We start from the raw sequence: 21,717 nt of genomic DNA on the forward strand, positions 1-21,717 counted from the left end.
TGTTCTCCCTGTGCTTGCATGAGTTTCCATTTAGGTACTCCAGTTTCCCCTTACATTCCAAAGACATTCTGATGGTTTATTTGGCTCCTGTCTAAAAATGAACCCTAGTATATGCAGTGGCCTCACTAGGGGGGCCAGAGGGGGCCATGACCCCCCAACATTATACTGTGCTCCCCCAATTAAAATGCCTTTTTGTTTGTATTTATGGTGGGTGCCCCGCATCTTGCTCAGGCCGCAGCTGAGTTGACACAGGCTCTCCTGAGAGGGAGAGCCTCCCTGAAAGATCCTGCGGGGGATTTCTCCCCCTCCCTCTCCTCATTGACATTGTGCATGATGTGAGCGGCGCTCGCACAGCCATGGCCACCCAATCTGCTCTACAGGTGGGGGGGGGGGGTCCCGGATGCCCAAGCCTCCCATTATCTTAGTGACAGGAGAATCAGCCTGTAAATTTTGAGACTGGTGACTGCAGCTGAGCCGAGTGTCTATGACACTCTTACACAGCCCAGTGAGCACACCCTCCTCCCCTCATAGAAGGAAGAGCAGAGAGGAATACTGCTCCTCCTCCTCCGACCTCTGTTCCTCCGGTGTGCTGTGTATACCTATCCTGCCCACTCTGCTATCCCCAGCATGCAGCAATGCTGGCAATACAAAAATCAGCAGCTGCAGATTCCTCTGTGTGACAATGATATCTCCTGCCTGAGTTTCCAGCCCGGACCCATGGGTGAGTGTGTACACTGCAGTACACTGTGATCACTGAACTGTCCCTATCTCCATCCCTCTCCCTTCTCTCCCCCATTTGTCTCCCTCCCCTCCCTCCTGTTCTTTCCAGACCTTCACAAACTTTCAGTTCTAGTTAGGCAGCCCATAGCCACATAACCACAGAGTGCAGGAAAGAAATTTGATTACCTCATCAACACAGGCAGTGCTGACACGGGAATCCCTTCCACTGGGCAATTGTATTATCCCAACAAACTGTGATTATCACTAGCAGCTATAGCAGCCGCTAGCAATAATCATAAGAGTATCCGGCAGGCTGATTGTACCCAATTTAATCGATCAACTCGGTACATTCAGCCTGACATTAATGGTTCAAGTCTCTGGCCAGTTCCTGCTGAACCAGCCAAGATTTAAACTGTCTAAGGCTGGTCTTAGCTGTTAGGCAGACCATACATTGATCACTTTTACATTCAACTATTAGGTTGAATGAATAAAAAATATGATCCAATTTCCCCATCTACACATTCCAGGTGAATGGGGAAATCCTCCCACTGTGGACCAGTGGCAGAACTACCAGGGTTGCTGTCCTGTCACGGCTATTGACAGCGCAGGCCTATGTTTCCACGGCAGCGGAAGCAGCGCATTAGGACCCAGTGCTGGTTACTTTATGTGGCTGATGGGGTCATGCACAGGAGGGTCAGCACAATTGGTTGTTAGAAATGGGCTCTGATGTGTTCAGAATCCCATATGCCCGATCCCGCCAGGAAGCCCACACTGCACACAGCTAATCACAGGCAGTGAGACATTTCCCAGTCCGCAGCTGCACAGATCGGGAAATGTCTCACTGCATGTGATTAGCGTGTGCAGTGTCAACTTCCTGGCAGGATCGGGCATATGGAATTTCGAACACGCCTGAGCCTATCTCTAATGGTTGTAGACAGTTGAACTCCCTGCAGGTTTCTTATCAGTAGTGGAGCCTTCTCTTAAATGCTGATTGGGATGCAATCCAGGTGATGCGCCTAGTCAAATCTAATGTTAAATATGATAGTGATTTTATTGAACAAAGCCCACACCTTACAGGCATGGAGCCCACATACGGTTGATTATATATATATATATTTATATTTATATATATATATATATATATATATATATATATATACACTGTGGATATGTATGTGGTTGTACTCTTGATTCTAATAACTACTGTGTTTATTAAATCTGACTGGGAACATCACCTGGATCATATCCCAATCGGCATGTCCACAGAGAAGGTTTTACAGTATTACTGCTGCTACAATAGGTGTCCAGCTGGGGGCTCAGCTCTCTACAACCAATAGTGCCAGCCTTCCCCTGCATGCACCTACAATGTCACCAGCACTAGGTCCTAATATACTGCCGCTGCTGCCAAGGAGACAGATGCCAGACCAGCGCTGTTAATAGCAGGGGCAGGACAGCAAGAGGAGGCTGGGGAACCCCACAGTGGCAGAACACCAGGGCCCCCGGTCACAAGTGCAACCTTTGCAATCCTGGTAGTTCTCCCACTGCTTTGTTGACATATTTCTTGTTTTCTGCGACCCTTGTAAGCCCCAATACAGTAGGAAGGGGGATCACTGCAGAACATTTGAAATGGTCCCATTGCATGATCGTAATAAAGGGCCCCAGGACATATATACAGTATATATATATTTATAAAATTGCATTTTATAGTTGGCGCCCTTACATTTGTCCCTGTCCCCCCATGTGCTCCCCCTAAATATGGAAGCTGGAGCCGCCACTGAGTATGTGTATGTATGCTTGTGAGGCAGGGAACCTGGATTGTAAGCTCCTAGTGGACATGGACTGACATAAATGTACAAATGTAAAGCACTGTGTAAGTTGTCTGTAACTATAAAAATACCTGTAATAAATAAAATATTTTTATTTTTCATTCCAGTGACACATGCTGTTCCATTAAATTAAATAAGAAGATACCACAATTAAGGGATTGCTACTGTTTTAATTTATGTGTCTTCAATTGTATTGTTAATTATGATCCACTGAAAAAATATTTTTATTACACTGTACAATTTATTCTTAGTAAAACACAAATGATGGAAGACAAGAGAATGTGGTGCATGCCAAGGCAGTATGCCTTGAGAATAAAACATAAAGGTGCTAATAGCAATATATGGGGCAGAAACTCTGGGCCAGATTCACGAACAATTGCGGCGGTGTAACGTATCCCCTTTACGTTACTCCGCCGCAAGTGCTTGATTCACAAAGCACTTGCGTGTAAACTTGCGGCGGCGCAGCGTAAAGCCGTCCAGCGCAAGCCCGCCTAATTCAAATGGGGCGTGTACCATTTAAATTAGGCACGTTCCCGTGCCGAACGTTCTGCGCATGCTCCGTTAGGAAATTTCCGGCCGTGCTTTGCGCGAAATTACGGCGCGCCAACGTATTTTTTGAACGGCGACGTGCGTTACGTCGTTTCGTATTCCCGGACGTCTTACGCAAAAAAAAAAAAAATTAAAATTCGACGCGGGAACGACGGCCATACTTTAACATGGATGGTGTAATTTTACACCACCTAAAGAGGACTCGTAACTTTGCGACAGAAAAAAATGACGTAAGAGAATGCGACGAACGCGCGTACCTTCGTGGATCTCCATAAACAGCTAATTAGCATACCCGACGCTGGAAAACGACGCGAACTCCACCCAGCGGCCGCCGGAGAATTACACCTACGATCCGAAGGCGTACGAAGCCGTACGCCTGTCGGATCTATGCCAAAAGCCGTCGTATCTTGGTTTGAGGATTCCAAATCAAGATACGACGCGGCAAATTTGAAAATACGCCGGCGTATCAGTAGATACGCCGGCGTATTACTGCTGTGAATCTGGCCCCCTATGCTTTAGGTAATGGAGAACAGTAGGCTTAGCAAACCAACAACCAATAATCCATGTGTTATCTGTGATAGATCTTGCATAAGGAATGTTTTTGAAAAAGCAGAGAAACTAAGAGAAGTGTAAAACGAGATTTGACAGGCCAATCTGGCATAGTCCTTCTACTTTACTAAGAATAAGGGATGCTGAGACAAATGAATAGTGTCTGAAAAAGAGACATATCCAAATCTGAGCAAGAAGAGTTGATCTAAACTGCCCCATTATCACCAGTTGGGCTTGTTTGTCTCACCTAGCCCTGACACTTGGCAAGCCAGCAAAGCCAATTGCAGTGCCTTTAAATTGGTTTCTCTATAACTGCTTGGATTTTGACACATCTGTTTCCCATCCTTTTCATCAGTGTAAGTCAGCTTGAGAATTCTCAATAAAGTATCAGTTCTATACTAGGTCAGTACAATCTAGTTTTTTATGCCTACCATATTTTCAATCTGAACCAAAACACTATTATGGTATTTTGGTATATTATGGTATTATAGTATTTTGCATGCAGCAGCTTTGATCGATATAGAAAAAAAAATACATATATTTACGTAGCAACATTATCATGTGTTGGTGGTGAATTCAGCCAGGCACATTTCTAGTGTGGTTCACTAGCCACTATTGTAGACCAGGGGTCTCAAACTGGCGGACCTCCTGTTGTTGCAAAACTACAAGTTCCAAGAGGCATTGCAAGGCTGACAGTCAGGCCCCGTACACACGTCCGAGAAACTCGACGGGCAAAACACATCGTTTTGCTCGTCGAGTTCCTTGTGAAGCCGCCTAGGATCTCGGCGAGCCAAGTTTCCTCATTGACTAATGAGGAAATAGAGAACATGTTCTCTATTTGGCCCGACGAGATCCTCGTCGGTTTCCTCGGCCAAAAGTGTACACACGACCGGGTTTCTCGGCAGAATACGGCTCCGATCGAGTTTCTGGCTGAATTCTGCCGAGAAACTCGGTCGTGTGTACGGGGCCTCACAAGCATGACTCCCACAGTCTGAGGCATGATGGGGCTTGTAGTTCCGCAACAGCTGGGGGCCCACCAGTTTGAGATCCCTGTTGTAGACAGTATACAGTATATTAAAAAATTCATACTAATAACAAACATTTATCACAGCAAGGATTTAGGATTGCATCATTTTGCTTGTCTTTTTACCATTCCTTGTTACAAAATATATCTGTGCTACCCTACTAGCAAACTAGCAACAGCAAAGCATTTATACCTAAACTGAAAATACCTTGCTATAAAATAATGGAATATTACCCATCTTAAGAGATGCTAAAGACTTGTTTAGATGTCACAATTACATATGTGTTCAGAGTTAAAATGTTAAATACTGGTTGAATGAACATTACTATGTAATACAAAATGGTACTCCTGCTCTGTAAAATATATGTACAGTACATTAAATATGTAAAACATATTTTGCTTTGGTTGTGAATCATATTCAAAAAAGGAATGAATAAAGTTTACCCACTTGTATTCTGAGTTATTTGGTTTGTGATTTAAGCAATTCAATAACTGTAGTTACTGTTGGAGAAAACCTGGTTTGAACTTTTCTGAAAAAACTTTTAAAATTAAAAAAATACACAAAAACAAACATGTTATACTTACCTACTCTGTGCAGTGGTTTTGCACAGAGCAGCCATGGATGGTGCTCCTGGCTCCTCCCCCTGCCGAGTACCCCTACAGGAAGCCTCTTGCTATGGAGGCACTTGTGCATGCTCGCTCCTGAGCTGGGTCTGTGTGCCAATAGACACACAGAGCATTGCATGATTGTGAGTAATGGGACCAATGTGGAGGGAGAGAACTGAGAGGGCCTCTACTCTCATGCACATCGCTGGATCAAGACCAGGCTCAGGTAAGTATGCAGGGGGCTGGGGGGAGCTGCATACTGACGTTTATTTACCTTAATGCAGAGAATGCATTAAGGTTGAAAAAAAGAAAAAATACAAAATAAAAATAAAAACAACCACTTTAATTACCTGTGTAACAGTTGTTAAACCCTGGAAAACATTTATTCATAAGAATCAGTTCAAACAGAACCACATAATTGGCATTTTATTAAAGTATATTGTAGCCAAAATCTAAAACCAAAGGTTTATTTTTAATAAAAAATAGGTATATTCCTATGGGTAGGTTTTCTTTCATTCCGTGTTGCATAGACACAACAGGTAGTGAATATAAAGGGTATGCAAACGCAAACAATTATCTTATTTGTTTCTTTTTGGTCTGTTAAATGTACCATTTTGTTTATTATTACATCCAGTTCTATCCTGGGTATTCAAGCACTGTGTTATCTCAAGCACTATTATCCTCCTATGTTATAGAGATGAGGAAATGGGGATATGTTCTCTAGTCCTAATATACCTCCTGTACTTGTGTGACAACACTGCCCCTCCATAGATACAGTAGAGTGAAAATACATTTTCATCTTAGAACATATGTAGTGCCTTACAAACAGGATAACTAAATGAAAAAAAGATAGAAGCCTGCAAATCTAATGCAGCCACCACAACTAAGGCCCCATACACACCATAGAATCCATCCGCAGATAAATCCCAGCAAATGGGTTTCAGCGGATAGATCCTATGGTGTGTACACGCCAACGGATCTTTATCCGCGGATATATCTCCCTTGGGATGGATTCCAGCATATCGGATATTCGCTGACATGCAGAACAAATCCATCTGCTGGAATCCATCCCAACGGATGGATCCGCTGGTCTGTACAGACTCACCGAATCCATCCGTCCGAAGGGATCCCCCGCATGCGTCGCAATGATTCAACGCATGCGTGGAATTCCTTATATGACAGCGTCGCGCACGTCGCCGCGTCATAATCGCGGCGACGGCGCGACACGTCATCGCCAGAGGATTTCGGCGCGGATTTCAATGCGATGGTGAGTACACGCCATCGCATAGAAATCTGCTGAAATCCTCGAGAGGATTTATCCGCAGAAACGGTCCGCTGGACCGTATCCGCGGATAAATACTCCCGTGTGTATGGGGCCTAAGGATAGGTATGCAGATATATTACATTTTCTGTTCTTGGATTTAGAGAATGCTAATGTACTTACCTGAAACATTTACCTAAAATGTTGCTCCAGTGAGATTTCTGCTGCCCTGGTTAGCTTTTCACAGTCTCTTTAACCGCTTCCCGACCGCCGCACGCATATATACGTCGACACAATGGCACTCCTGGGCAGAAGGACGTATATATAAGTCCCCTTTAAGGAAGCACTTTTGTGCATGCGCGCACGCTGTCGGCGGCGCACGGGCGTACCCACGCGAGCTTCGTCTCACGGAGAGATAGAGCGGGGAGATGCTAATGTAAACAAGCATCTTGTCACCTAGTGACAATGACAGTGATCACCCCCTACAGTAAGAAACACTCACTAGGGCACACTTAACCCCTACAGTGCCACCTAGTGGTTAACCCTTCTAATGCCAGTGTAATTTTCACAGTAATCAGTGCATTTTTATGGTCCCAAAAATGTGTCAAAAGTGTCCGATGTGTCCACCATAATGTTGCTTGATAAAAGTAGTAGTCATGATAAAAGTAGTAGTCATGATAAAAGTCGCTGATCACCGCCATTAGTAGTAAAAAAAAAAAAAACGCTTATTGCAATTTAAAAAAAAAATAATAATTAGAAGAATTCGTATCGGCATAAACTGAGGAAAATATTTTTTGGGGATATTTATTATAGCAAAAAGTAAAAAATATAGAATTTTTCTAAAAAATTTCGCTCTATGTTTGTTTATAGCGCAAAAAATAAAAAAACACAGAGGTGATCAAATACCACCAAAAGAAAGCTCTATTTGTGGGAAAAAAAGGACCTCAATTTTGTTTGGGAGACACGTCGCACGACCGCGCAATTGTCAGTTTAAGCGATGCAGTGCCAAATCGCAAAAAGTGGCCCAGTCATTTAGCAACAAAATGATCTGGTGCTTAAGTGGTTAAAATCTTTCTAGTTCAGTGCATGCATGGCCTGAGCTTTATTGACGTATAGCTAGATTCATGTAGGGCGTCCTAACGTTGCGGCGGCGTAGCGTATCGTGTTTACACTACGCCGCCGTAAGTTAGCGAGGCAAGTACATGATTCACAAAGTACTTGCCTGCTAAGTTACGGCAGCGTAGCATAAATCGGGCGGACGTAATGGCGCCTAATTCAAATTTAGCTGAGGGGGCGTGTTTTATGTTAATGGGGCTTGACCTGACGTGATTGACGTTTTTTTGGAAAGGCACATGCGCCGTCCACCTACATAACCCAGTGTGCATTGCGGCAACGTACGCCGCGCGGGCCTATTGGTTTCGACGTGGACGTAAATTATGTAAATCCCTATTCACGGACGACTTACGCAAACAACGTAAAATTTTCGAATTTCGAAGCGGGAACGGCGGCCATACTTTAACATTACTATTCCAACTATTTGATGGAATATCTTTAGGCCTGATAATGCGTTACGTAAACGGCGTATCTGTACTTGCTTTGGCCGGGCGTACGTTCGTGAATAGGCGTATCTAGTGATTTACATATTCTACGCTGACCGCAAGCGCCACCTAGCGGCCAGCCTAAATATTGCACCCTAAGATAGGACGGCGCAAGCCGTCGTATCTTAGATAGGTTTAAGTGTATCTCTGTTTGAGAATACACTTAAACTTAGGTCGACGCAGATTCCGAGTTAGGTCGGCGTATCTACTGATACGCCGTCCTAACTCTATGTGAATCTAGCTAATCCATGCAAATTGACCTATGACATATCAACCTGTTGACATGCTTTCTAAGTCTGGGTTCTGCTAGACTGTGTATATACAAAAGAGGGCCATGAAAAGGAATGTTTTATTATTGATTTTTTTTTTCTTTTCATACTTTTTTTAATATATATATTTGACTTAAAATATCTATAAAATGCAGTAAAAGCTTGTGCTAAGACTTAAAAAAAAAAAGAACATACCGTACTTTTCGATCAAGCGGACAGAATTTGGCGACATAGATGTATTTGAATGCTCCCCTTAGGCAAAGCAACACAACGCTGCTAATCTGCCATATCAGGAATAGTATTCAAGAGCTCCGTTATCACACTTCTTCTAAATAACCTGAACAATTTTATCACTATCCATTTTTAGACGCATCAGCCCAAATACAGAGCTTGAGTAGAGATTTGGAAAAATTGTAAGATGTAAAAATGTATCTTAGTTTTGTGTACATCATATTCAATTACTGAGAAAATGTCACAGGCACTTCCGATAAAAAATATTTCTTCATGTCCAGATATTTATTCACGTATAAAAATGAAATACGCATAATTAAAGGAAGTCTAAAGGTAACATGCAAGAAGCTTTTTTGGCAAATGCAAAGAAATGTATGGCTGTGTGTAAAAAAAAATATAAGAATTGCAAGATCTAGCAGCTCATATCAGACAATCCACGGACCATCCCTCTGATGTTGTTTACCTGTCCACATACAGTGCCTTGCAAATGTATTCACACCCCTTGGCATTTTTTGTGTTTTGTTGCCTCACAACCTGGAATTAAAATGGATTGTTTGAGGATTTGCATCATTTAATTTACAGAACATGCCCACAACTTTGAAGATTATTTTTTTTTTTTATTGTGAAGCAAACAACAAATAGGACAAAATAACAGAAAATGTAAATGTGCATAACTATTCACCCCCCTAAAGTCAATACTTTGTAGAGCCACCTTTTGCGGCTATCACAGCTCCAAGTCGCTTTGGATAAGTCTTTATAAGCTTGCCACATCTTACCATTGGGATTTTTGCCCATTCCTCCTTGCAAAACTGCTCCAGCTCCTTCAAGTTGGATGGTTTGCGCTTGTGAACAGCAAACTTTAGGTCTGACCACAGATTTTCTATTGAATTGAGGTCTGGGCTTTGACTAGGCCATTCCAACACATTTACATGTTTCCCCTTAAACCACTCAAGTGTTGCTTTAGCAATAAGGACCTGCGATGTCACTAGACCAGTCCAAAAATACCTGGTAAAAATTATGTATACACATTTTTAAAGAAAACAAAAAACATATAAAACTGTGCTAATGTGCTAAATAGTATATACCATCAAAAAACAGCCACAAACTCTACCCTGAGATATAGTACAGTCCCAAAGCAAAAGATTCATACACAGAGTTGTGCTAAGAAGTGTTGAGTCAGACACTAAGGCCGGGTACACACGAACAAACATGTACGGTGAAAGCGGTCCGTCGGACCGTTTTCACCGTACATGTCTGCCAGAGGGCTTCTGTACGATGGTTGTACACACCATCGTACAGAAGTCCGCGCGTAAACAATACGCAGGGCGTGTCCGCGTCGTCGCCGCGACGATGACGCGGCGATGACGCGGAGACGTGGGCGGGCCTGCCATTTAAAGGCTTCCACGCATGCGTCGAAGTCATTCGACGCATGCGAGGGACGGCGGGCGCCTGGACATGTACGGTAGGTCTGTACTGACGACCGTACATGTCCGAGCGGGCAGGATTCCAGCGGACGGTTTTAAAACACGTCCAGGAATATTTGTCTGCTGGGAAAAGGCCTGGCGGGCAAATGTTTGCTGGAATTCAGCCCGCTCGCGCCCACACACGACCGAACATGTATGCTGAAACTGGCCCGCGGACCAGTTTCAGCATACATGTTTGGTCGTGTGTACGGGGCCTAAAAGGGAAAATGCAGACCCAAAAATGAAGTGAAAAAAAAGTTCTGCGATAGCATCATCCGTCACCGTTAAATGTATGATCCCATGACAGTGACCACCACCATAGACAAAATGGTCACTTACCAGATTGCACGTAACTTCTATCAGAGAAGGTCAGTGACACTTTTGGCTCTAAACCCAGCCAGGGCCTTTAAACTTCCCAGGAGCCTCTTTGGGCATGTGAAACTACCATCCAGGTACCCACCCTCACAGCAGACGCTACTAAGACTTGTCACTGAGGCTACAGCAAAATGGCCGCCATCCAACTTCCTGTGAAACTCTCACAAGTGAGAGACACAGGATCAGACTATAATCTTATGGTTTATGGTTTTTCTTCTTTGGCTTTTGATAAAGAGGGTGCGCTGAGTGCACCCCGCGGTTTAATGCCCTAATACCCCCTTAATGGAAGCCCAATTGTTTACTTCACCTATTAGGCCACAACAAAATGGCCGCTGCCCTACTTCCCGTTTTTTCGGAAGTAGCTCACTGCCCCACTTCCAGTCCCACTAATAGGTCACCCTATATAACAGTACCCTTATTTTCCCTCTAATTACTCCTGAAGAAGTTACGAGAAGTGACGAATACGCGTAAGAGTATTACATAGAGTCCACCAAGAGGTACCGGAGGTGACGTTGGCGAACGCCCTGTTTTTATATGCCTGTTTTTATCACAACAATGTGAGTACCTAGTGTATTATTTTGTTTGAATAAACCCAATTTTAAAACGATACTGCACTATTGGCACTTTCATCTCCCTGGGTGCGAGTCACTGTCACTGTTTGGACGTGACTACCGAGAGGGATCTATTTTTTCCAATTACAGTCCATTTTGATGACACCTTATGTGGACAAGACCAGAAAAGTGTACCTGAGTTTTTATGCTGTTACCTTACAGCAGTAAGGTAAGGGGACATCCTCACTTACTCTGAAAAAAACACCGGAAATCAACCCCTTTTTTCACGTCACTTTGGCATCTACACCAGCACTTTTATTTTGGATATTGCCTGCTGCTATGTTTATAGTTATCTGCTGCATGGACATTTAACCTAGTTTATTACAGTCACTGGTGTGCTTCGCACGCTGTACACTTTATTGTGTATCAGTACGTTTGTTATTATTTATTTCACTATATGACACCAGCACTGTCACTCTGTATTTCACATTTCTTCAGCTAGCTTTGGCTGCATTGTAGCACGTTTATTTTGATGATATTTATTTGTATAGTATACCAGTATCATTTTTTATTATTGCTACTCATGATTAGTAGCCAGACTATATTTTCCATTTTTTCCATTTTTTTCCATATATAAGGATTGGCTACACTTCCTCTGCACGTTATCCCACTCCCTATTCACAGCGCAGCACTACCCCTTTATTCTTCATTTGTTCCTGGTTTGATACACTATTTAGTGCAGCAGCTATACCCCTTCCTTTTCCCTTCCCCCCCACTCTTGTGGTAAGCGCGGTAATACCCACCCCATCACCATCCAGGTATCAATGTCACAGATGGTCCCGAAAACGTAAAAGACTTGCCACAGTGTATTAATCCTTAAAACATTTTTTTTAAATGTTGCCTATGGTGCAGGTGACTGTCACAGGATCATACATTTAACTGTGACAGTGCGGATGCTATCACAGAACTTCTTTTCTCTTCACTTTTGGGACTGCATTTTCCTCATTTGTGTCTGACTTAACATTTTTAAAGGGTGCAGGGGTCTTCAAAGAAGGAGGTTCTTGAGCCAGTACAAACTTACACTAATAGAAAAATCATACTGAAAATTCCTAGAAATATATAATGCCAAAAAATAACTTAAAGGGGTTGTAAAGGTTTGTGTTTTTTTTTACCTTAATGCACCCTATGCATTAAGATGAAAAAACACCTGGCAAACACCCCCAGTCCCACCGTTTTACTTTCCTGAGCCCATTCACCTGCTCTGCGCATTCTCCGGTGTCCTCTTCTCCATTGGCTCTCGCTGCTGTCAATCAAATCGAATGACGCAGCCACCGGGGGGCAGGGCTGAGTCATACACTCACTATGTATGCCGAGTGTATGACACGGGAGTGCGCCCGCAGGGTAACCCCCTCGGAAGAGAGCTTCCCAGAGGGTGTTAGCTATTGCGGGGAGGAGCCGCCGTGGGACCACAGAACAGGAGGATCAGTGCCACTCTGTGTTTTTTATTTAAAAAAAAAAAATTAACCTTTACAACCCCTTCAAATTGCCATCCTCAAGTAATGAAGATTATCATAAAGTGACTGTGATAAACTAGTTCTATACCATACAAGTACCACTTCAAATGACAGGTCATTGCTTCACCTGCAATAAACTCCCAAAATAATAAGATTTGAGGATTGTTCTGTTAAGTAAACCCTCCAGAAAAAGAAGGATTTTAGACATTAAATTATCTTTTTAATGTAAAGTAATTCAAGTGTAAACGTTCAAGTGGAACTAATTATTTCAGCTAAATTATTCAGCTAAATATTTCAGTTAAACTTATCAAAAATTAATATTCTTGCTTCATTGACTCTATAATTAGGCTGTTAAAATGTAAGTTACTCTTGCAAGGAATACAGACTACTACATCACAATATAGCAAAGAAAAGTTTAATGGAATGATGCTCTGCCATGTGACCAAATTTTACCTTTCCTTATTAAATACAAATCAGTCTGCAACTGTATTACATGTAAGGTTTCATTGGTGTTGAAATAGCAAATACAGGTAACAATTCAGATAACTACTTTCTGTCCACTTTAGAAAAGTATCTATATAGATCTAGTCTGTTGTATTTACTTTCCTAAAGAGCAATCAGAAGATCAAGGATTACAAATTCTGCTATACCCAGTGAAAATAAGGTGGAACTTGAGCAATGATTCAGTGATCCATTACTGTGTCATCATAAGGAGAGGGTCCCACTACCATTCACTCTCCGCTCTTACCTGGAAACATGGACCTATTTGATTTTATTGGGGCAATCACCCCCTTTCCCATTCACTGAAGGTTAAATAAAGTAGTTGACCACGGATTAAGCAGATGCCTCTGCAATGATCCACAAGCTTCTCCCATATAGTAAGGGGCAGAACCAGTCTCATTCAAGGCAAAGAGAAAAATCCACATAGTGTAATAAAGTTAAAATAAGGATCACATTTTATTAAACAAAATAAAACTACTCAAAAATAGAGTGTACCAAGAAAACAGTGGAAAACATCAAGCACTTTGTGGCAGTCAATCACATGTAGTTTAAAAACGCCTCAGACTCCTACCTCCATACACCAGCAGGATAGCCCAATGGCGTCATTATGCTCTATCCCTTTAAACATTTCTCAACGCCTATGCGGCTGCTTTAAAAGAATAAGGGCGCGTATAATGCTCAGTAAGCTTATATAATTGTTATAGATGCCATGTACCATTTTCCCTGAGACCATTATTCCATCTCAACAATAAACTTAGCAACAATACTAGCTGCTGTCTTCAATATAGGTGCCATATTGGAGACCAAGGGCCAGATTCACAAAGAGATACGACGGTGTATCTACAGATACACCATCGTATCTCTGACGTAAACTGGTCCTATCTATGCGCCTGATTCATAGAATCAGATACGCATAGATAGGGCTAGATCCGACAGTGTTACACTGTGTTACACTGTCGGATCTTTTTTTAAATTTAAAAATGGCGCCGGGGGCGTTCCCGCTGATTTACGATAAATAATATGTAAATCAGCGAGATACGCAAATTCACGAACGTACGCGGACCAGTCGCATTGTTTTTACGTCGTTTCCGTAGCGGTTTTCCGTCGTATACTTACCCCTGCTTTCATCAGGCGCAGCCAATGTTAAGTATAGCCGGCGTTCCCGCGTCGAATTTGAAATTTCCTACGTCGTTTGCATATGCCGATTCACGAACACGCACGTCGCAAGTCCCGCTCACGTCGCAACCACTGACGTCCTATTGACGTCAGTGGGATCAATGCACGCCGGGAAATTCCCCGGACGACGCATGCATATTTAAATCGGCGCGGGAACGCGCCTGATTTAAATATGACACTCCCCTAGCCGCGGAATTTGAATTCCGCTGGGGGATTTAGGATCCGCCGTCGCAAGTTTGGAGGTAAGTGGTTTGTGAATTAGCCACTTGCCTCCTAAACTTGCGGGAGCGGATCTTAATTCACGTAGATCGAGCGCTAAGCTACGTGAATCTGGCCCCAAGTCTATGGAGAGTAGGGTATATATAAAAGCCAGCAAGGCAAAAAAAAAACAACATAAAAAATATAATAAAAGACAACCATACAAGCCATGGTATGGAGTTGGGCAAGTCCTCACAATCTAAAAGTACCAACAAAGTATATATAAACAATCCCATAGATTATAATTATGAAATACTGCATATTCAATTTAGTACTATTTCTTAAATAGCAACATCCAGTGGTGAAAATTGAGAAAAGCACCCATATGTTCCAAATAGTAGAAGAGTGGTAAAATAATTCAACAAATGATAAAAATGCACCCATTAAATACAAAAGAATTCTTATTGGATACCCAGTAGTATACTCATATTTAAGAGATGGCCTCTCATTAATCATTTATTCCAAAACCACTGTATATAAAGGCAGCCAGGTGATATTCTACAGTACTTCACCAACACAGATTATAAACCCCTTACCAGAGGATAAAACCCCTAATTACAGGTATAATTCACTTCCCCAAAAACAAGCTCCACCAACAAACTCATTCACTACTCATGGACTCCAGAGCAATGATTTAAAGTATAACCATATTAAAGAGAAAACAATGCCCACATACCATAAAAATAATCCAAATGTATTAATGGAATGAAAAAGGGGGCACACATTTAGGGCCCACCTGCGTGAGATTGTGGCCAGCACAACTACTGTTTGTGTCAGGTTTGTTAAATGTATTGGTTAAGGTTAGGCAGGATTTTGGTTACTGTCTCTTAAAAATTATAATTACAGGTCCAGAAGATCCAATAGGATTATTGGGAATTTCTGGAAGTCTGGATTTGTCTACAAAGAGAAGCTGCTGTGGGCAATTTTCTTTTCCCCCCTGGACTGGAACAGCAGTGGAAGAACTGCCTCCCTCCCTCCCTAGTTGTATGCACCTTTTATCAGTTGGTGACTTGCTGCTTGAGTTCTGATAACTGGGATGTTTAATAATTTTGTGTGCATTAAAGTTATGATAACGTTATTATTTGACAATAAATGAAAATACATTCTTATGTTTATATGTTAATCCAATAAAGGTGCTGCGGACAAATATTTTTGCCAAAATGGTGTGGACTTTTGTTTATTTTAGTAGTAACTGGGGAATCAGTTACAGTTGGGGGGAGGTGGCCTACAAACTCATAATACTTACAAAAATAAACAGCAACATGGTATGTACAGAGAGACATGCAGCTTAGCCCCCGTGCGCGATGACATCAGATTGCATACTCTGCTCAATGCATTTCATCAGATGTTACATCATCATGCCCTCAACATGGGGAGGGTTTCTTGCCAGGGTGGACCAGTGGGGCAAGTTATGTAAAACACACCAACTGGACGTCACATTTGATCTCGTCCTTCATTTATGCAATGACTGCCTCCAGTCTTTGCAGCAGAATGTAAACAAGGGAGTGGTGTATCCTGGGTGACATCATAGACCAAATATGGATATGATTTCTAAGGAGATATAGAGCTGTCATTCATGGCAAGTGAGCAACAAGATCGTGTGTGTCACTGGACTGGCAGGTTTTTTCTTTCAGTGGGTCAGCAGGAATTGTTCATTATGGTTTATGACAATCTTGCCAACCTACCAGATTGAAATTTACTGGCACGACACCCGAAATTTACTGGCGCAGCCACGTTTTTACTGGCATTTCACAAAAGTTACTAAATTACATTTTTAGGTGCACATTTCAGTATTTAGGCTACAAACAAGTACGCTAGGCAAATAGCAATGTGATTTAAGGTAGATATTGAGGTAAAAAATAATAGTAAGGGCAAATTATTTAGTCACATCACCCCCTGCCTCCATCCCCCTCTGCCACCAACACCCCCTGCCTTCACCCCCCTCTGCGGTGCCACAATCTCCCCCTGCCTCCAATCTCCCTCTGCCTCCAATCTCCCTCTGCCTCCAATCACCCCCAGTCCCCCTGCCTCCAATCACCCCCAGTCCCCCTGCCTCCAATCACCCCCAGTCCCCCTGCCTCCAATCACCCCCTGCCTCCATCGTCCCCTGCCTCCATCCCCCTCTGCGGTGCCACCAACAACTCCTGTCTCCATCTCCACCCTCTGCGATGCCACCCTCCCCCTCTGCAGTGCCACCAACACCCCCTGCCCCCAATCACCCCCTGCCACTAACACCCCCTGCCTCCATTGCCCCCTGCCTCCACCCCCCTCTGCTGTGCCACCGCAGCCACCATCACCCCCTTCCTCCAATCATCCCCTGCCTTCAATCTCCATGCACAGTTCCAAGCCAAACTGATCTCGTCTATTTTTACTGGCACATTCCCGCAACCACGGACATTTACGAACGGGGAGAAAAAGTGCCCGTTTTTACAGACTGTCCGTAAAAATACGGACGGTTTGCAGCACTGGTTTATGATTATCCGCATTGCTGACTGACATGATCTGCAATGGATTTACTTGTTGATTTAATTTTTTTAATAAAGGACTTGTCGAGAAGTGTGAACAAGTAGGTGAACTTTCTGGGGTGGGGCCAGCAACTGGGGGTCCCATTATTTTTAAAGATGGGCTTGTGATATGCCTCCCAGCATGCAGACCTACACAACCATTGGGATAGAGCTGTGGGGAAGAGGTCCTTGTCCTCATCAACAAGGAGACAGTGCTTGCCAAGGGGACCTTTTTGGAAAGGTAACCTCTGCACGTTAAAGGCATATGGACTAATATGGTTCTGGGGGGATGCTCATTTTTTGACCTCCCAGACTGCATACTCACATAAGGGTCTGGTATAGATTGTTTTCTTGTTCTTTGATGGAACTGTAATTAAGAAAGAGAGTTGAGGCAGCTTTTATGGAGAAAAAAATAATAACTTTTGCTTACAATGCAAGAGGGAGAGACAATGCAATTATTGTGAAGTGAAAATTACAGATTACTATGTCAGAGAGACAACACCCAAAATATTGAACAGACTTTCACATCGTGTAATCAGTTTTGCTAGGCTGCAATTAAAGAATGAGAGACAAAGTTATTTTATTAAATAAAATAGAGTGCATAATGTTAAAGGCAACAGCCAGACAAATCGTGTAAGGACTTGTATTATGCTGTAATATTATAGGGTGTAACAAGGCATAATTTATCAGGAAATTAAAATTATAGTATTGTAAAAAATATTGTACAGACTCCATAGTCAGCATTGAAGCAGTTAGAGTAGGCTGCATTTTGAAAATATTGCTTTTTATCCCCTAAATCCACATTTAAATGTACAGTGTGTGTATATATATATATATATATATATATATATATATATATATAAAAAGTAACATGCTATGAACAACATATGTGTAATTTCTACAATTTCCTGTAAGTCTCATTGGTAAACCACTTTGGGGAGGAAAACAATGTGAAGTGTATATTTTTTTGAATAATATAGAAGTATAATGCAACACACCTCATACGTCGTATTTTTACAATATCTCTTTAGACCACATTGATTTGGCTGCCAAATGACCGGGTCACTTTTTGCGATTCGGCACTGCATTATTTTGGTGGTACTTGATCACCTATGCGTTTTTTTTTTTGCTATAAACAAAAATAGAGAGACAATTTTGAAGAAAAAGGTAATATTTTTTACTTTTTGCTATAATAAATATACCCCAAAAATACATAAAAAAAAATATTTTCATGATCTCCTATTGGGGAAATGCACATACTGTATTATGCCTTATTATAACCCCTCTATGTATTGGGTCTCTAAATTGTATACAGTGTGCTAAATTATTAAATATATTTATAACTATTAGTGTTCCCATGCACCATGGCTGTTGGTGTTTGGAAGACAAATACCAAAATTAAAATAAATCTATTAGGTCCCCCATACCTAACTAATTACTAGCTCCTCCCCGTATTAAATCAATGATTGCTAGTAAAAAGCCTTCCTGGAGGCTTTTCTTTATTTTTGTGGATTTTGGCACCGTGTACATGACTGACACCTTTGGGGCATGTAAAACTATGAATTCACTTTTTTGGAATTAAGAATTTGTTTTCCCACTCCTTCATCTACCCAGTTTTGCAAGATCCCTTTTAATCGTGTTGTAGGGTCTCCTTTCATTAGCTGATATGTACTGTCATCATCAAGTTGTTTCTGCATTTCCGTATAGTAATTCTTAAGAGTGAGTATCACTAAACCTCCCCCTGTGTCAGCTGGTCTGACAACTATCTGTTTATTATCCTCTAGTCATTTGATCCCTTGCCAAATTTGCGAATTAGAGAAAGATTTAACAATTTGCAGGTCACGTACTTCATCTTGCACCTGATTTCTAAACATTTCTATGTGATGGTGCATCCCTTTGTTGGGATTAAACACGGACTGGTTCCTCAACCCACTGTGTACAAAGGTAGATGTTTCACTAGTGGATGGAACTGTACTCTGACCCGCAAAATATACTGCAAAACTGAGGGCCAATGCAGAATTTTATCTGCAGAAAAAATACCAACATTTTTCAAATGGGGAACAGCTGCAGAAACAACTTGTGTGGCATCTTGCCAGCGCCTGATTACCAGAATGTACCACAAAGTTTGGGTTGCAATGGCAGATTGACCCTGATGGGAAAAATGTACCCATTTTGCAGCTATGGTCCAGCTGCATAAACATTATGTGTGACACCTTGACAGTGCAATAGCACCAGAATAGGGCATTAGAGGTAATGGTAATGCTGTCAGGCTAGAAGTGGTGGCATGAGGTGGTTATGGTATCAGACCAACAGTAGAAGGAGCTAGTAACGCTGACAGGGGTTGGTGGTGGTGTCAGGCCAGCAATTGAAGCAGGAGAAGGTAATACTGTAAGGCACTAATGTTTTGGGTTCAGATTCAAAGAAAAAAATAATTTTTGACATCAGTTACAGAGGTTTGGAACTCATTGCTGATCCGAGTCAACTGTGTCAGGGGACAGGCAGATACCATTACCCACCATTACTTAAATTTACCGTATTTATCAGCGTATAACACGCACAGGCGTATAACATGCACCCTAACTTTAAGAGGGAAGTTTCAGGAAAGAAACTTTCCACAGCCCCTGCGTATTCCACCTTATTTTGTGGTGAACAGTCATGTGTTTCCTCAAACATGTCATACGAGAATGACTGGTAGATTTACCATGCTTGATACACTGCAGGCAGGCGGTTACACATGTGTTAAAAAAGCCCAGATTGTTGAGTTCTTTGGAATAAAACTCTGGATATCAGTTGCCTACACTTGTAGTGTAATACCATCCAGTGGAATAGGATGCCTTTCTCTCCACTGGTCTGCAAGCTGCTGCTGGATGACATCCTGCCTTGCTGATGTTGTGTTTCTCCCTCACTTTTATTTTCCAAAATCTCTAGCACCCATGTACAATTTGCCACCTCATCATCGTCAGCCTCTTTATGACTTGAACTCACTTGGAAGTTAGCTGCCGCTGCAGGAAAATGCTATATGCTTCTCCATGCTTATTGTCTGCTCCCTGGATGCTCCTTCTTCATCGGCATTAGGGATAAGTTCTTGGTTCAGTATACAGTAAACCTGTGTTTGGACCAAACAAAGAGCATATGCCTAATGTTGCAGAAGAATTATATATTATATGCACCAAATTGTCTTCTTTTTTATTGTAGAAGAAAAATTGTTAGCTGCACACTGATGGCATTACCATATCAAGAAATTTCACTCCAAAAACAATCATGATGGTATTATTTTCCTGAAGTCCAGAAGCTAAGAAACAGAATGAGAAATGGGAGGAGGAGGGAATGGGTTAAAACAAGAGAAAGAAAAAGGGAAGAGAATCACTCATAGAAAATTTGTCACATCCCACTGGAAATTCATCCCTCTGGGGTTTCTGTTCTTCACCTTGAAGATTCAATAAATCTCTCTCTTGCTCAAGTGAGCAATACAATCCCCCATTTAACAAGGTTATCCAGACTTTCCATTATCTGAACACTACACAAGGCTGTGCACTATTATGGTAATGTAGAAAATGTCTAGCTATATTTGTAATGGTATTTGTCTTAATATTATTATATTTTCTCTAATGCAATCATATAAACATCACATCTTCCCATGTAATGTTTACAACAAGCCCTACAGGAGATGACACACCGCATACCTAATTTGACAATTTACCGATTGCTTTATTTCAACTGATAATCTTTTGGCATAAGACGTGACTGTTGAGATATTTCCTAAAAGTGCACAGCTTAAGCATCGAAAATGACCACATTTGTAAATGCCTACTATGCTCAAACATGTATCTCTCTCCCTTTTTGAAATAAATAAAAGAGGGGATAATATATTTTTAATAGTAGGTGCTGTTCTGGCTAAAAACTGAACCTCCAAGGATAACAACTCTCTCTGTAATATTGGCAAATATCTACAATGCGCACAATCTCTTCAGATGTAGAGGAAATAGTGGACCATGAATCCCTCTTTTTATACTTTTCACACTTTCTCTTTCTTCGCTCTTCAATATTTTTGAAAAGGATTTCTCAGGAGGTATCCCTGGCATACAGTATATGCTTTTTTTATAACTGACTGATCATAGCCATGCTACAGGGATCACTTCTTCATCTCCTTTACTTCATTCTCAAAGCACTGTAATGTAGAACAATTCTGCCAGACCCTGAAGAAGAGAATTCAACCCCCCCCCCCCACAACCCCCTTTTCTATCATTTTCCCATCCTCTCGTTTCACGATTTCTACCACCGTTTCCCACCTCCACCCCATTTCCCATCCCCCTTCTTCTATTTCTGCTACAGTGCATTCAGAATGTGTATGGCTTTATTCTGGGCCTGACACCAGATTCAGGAGACACTGTAACGTTATGCTTCAGAGCAATGAAAACATTTTTTCTTCCCTTTTTTGTTATTGAAATATTTATTGTTTATTGAGTTTTACCAGCATTCGTTTTAATGTCCCTGCTGTTGTAATAAAAGGCAAACTCATATTTTATAGCCAGTGAACATACCAATCTATTTTGGACTGTGGAAGGAAACCAGAGTTCCCAAATAAAAGAAACAGAAACACAGGGAACAAATTAAAAAAATCTACGTAGGTATCATCCATGGTGGTAGTCAAATCTAGGACCCTAGTTAGTATGGGTGTACCAAAAATACAGAAAAGCACATGAACCAAAGTCTGCAATTCACATCAACAGAAATGTATAATT

At 41.8% G+C, this 21,717-nt stretch overlaps 1 protein-coding gene across 1 annotated transcript in view; it reads left to right on the forward strand.

Annotated features, from left to right (window-relative positions):
* Positions 1-2,875, forward strand: part of LOC120920312 (WAP four-disulfide core domain protein 3-like) — a 39,363-nt gene extending 36,488 nt beyond the window's left edge. Inside the window, exon 5 of the mRNA XM_040332323.1 lies at positions 2,654-2,875. Coding sequence (XP_040188257.1) covers positions 2,654-2,679 — 26 coding nt within the window. The 3' untranslated portion in view covers positions 2,680-2,875. The remainder of the gene's footprint in view (positions 1-2,653) is intronic.
* Positions 2,876-21,717: the final 18,842 nt, after the last annotated feature.

Source organism: Rana temporaria, chromosome 1 (genome assembly GCF_905171775.1).
Source record: "Rana temporaria chromosome 1, aRanTem1.1, whole genome shotgun sequence".
NCBI lineage: Eukaryota > Metazoa > Chordata > Amphibia > Anura > Ranidae > Rana > Rana temporaria.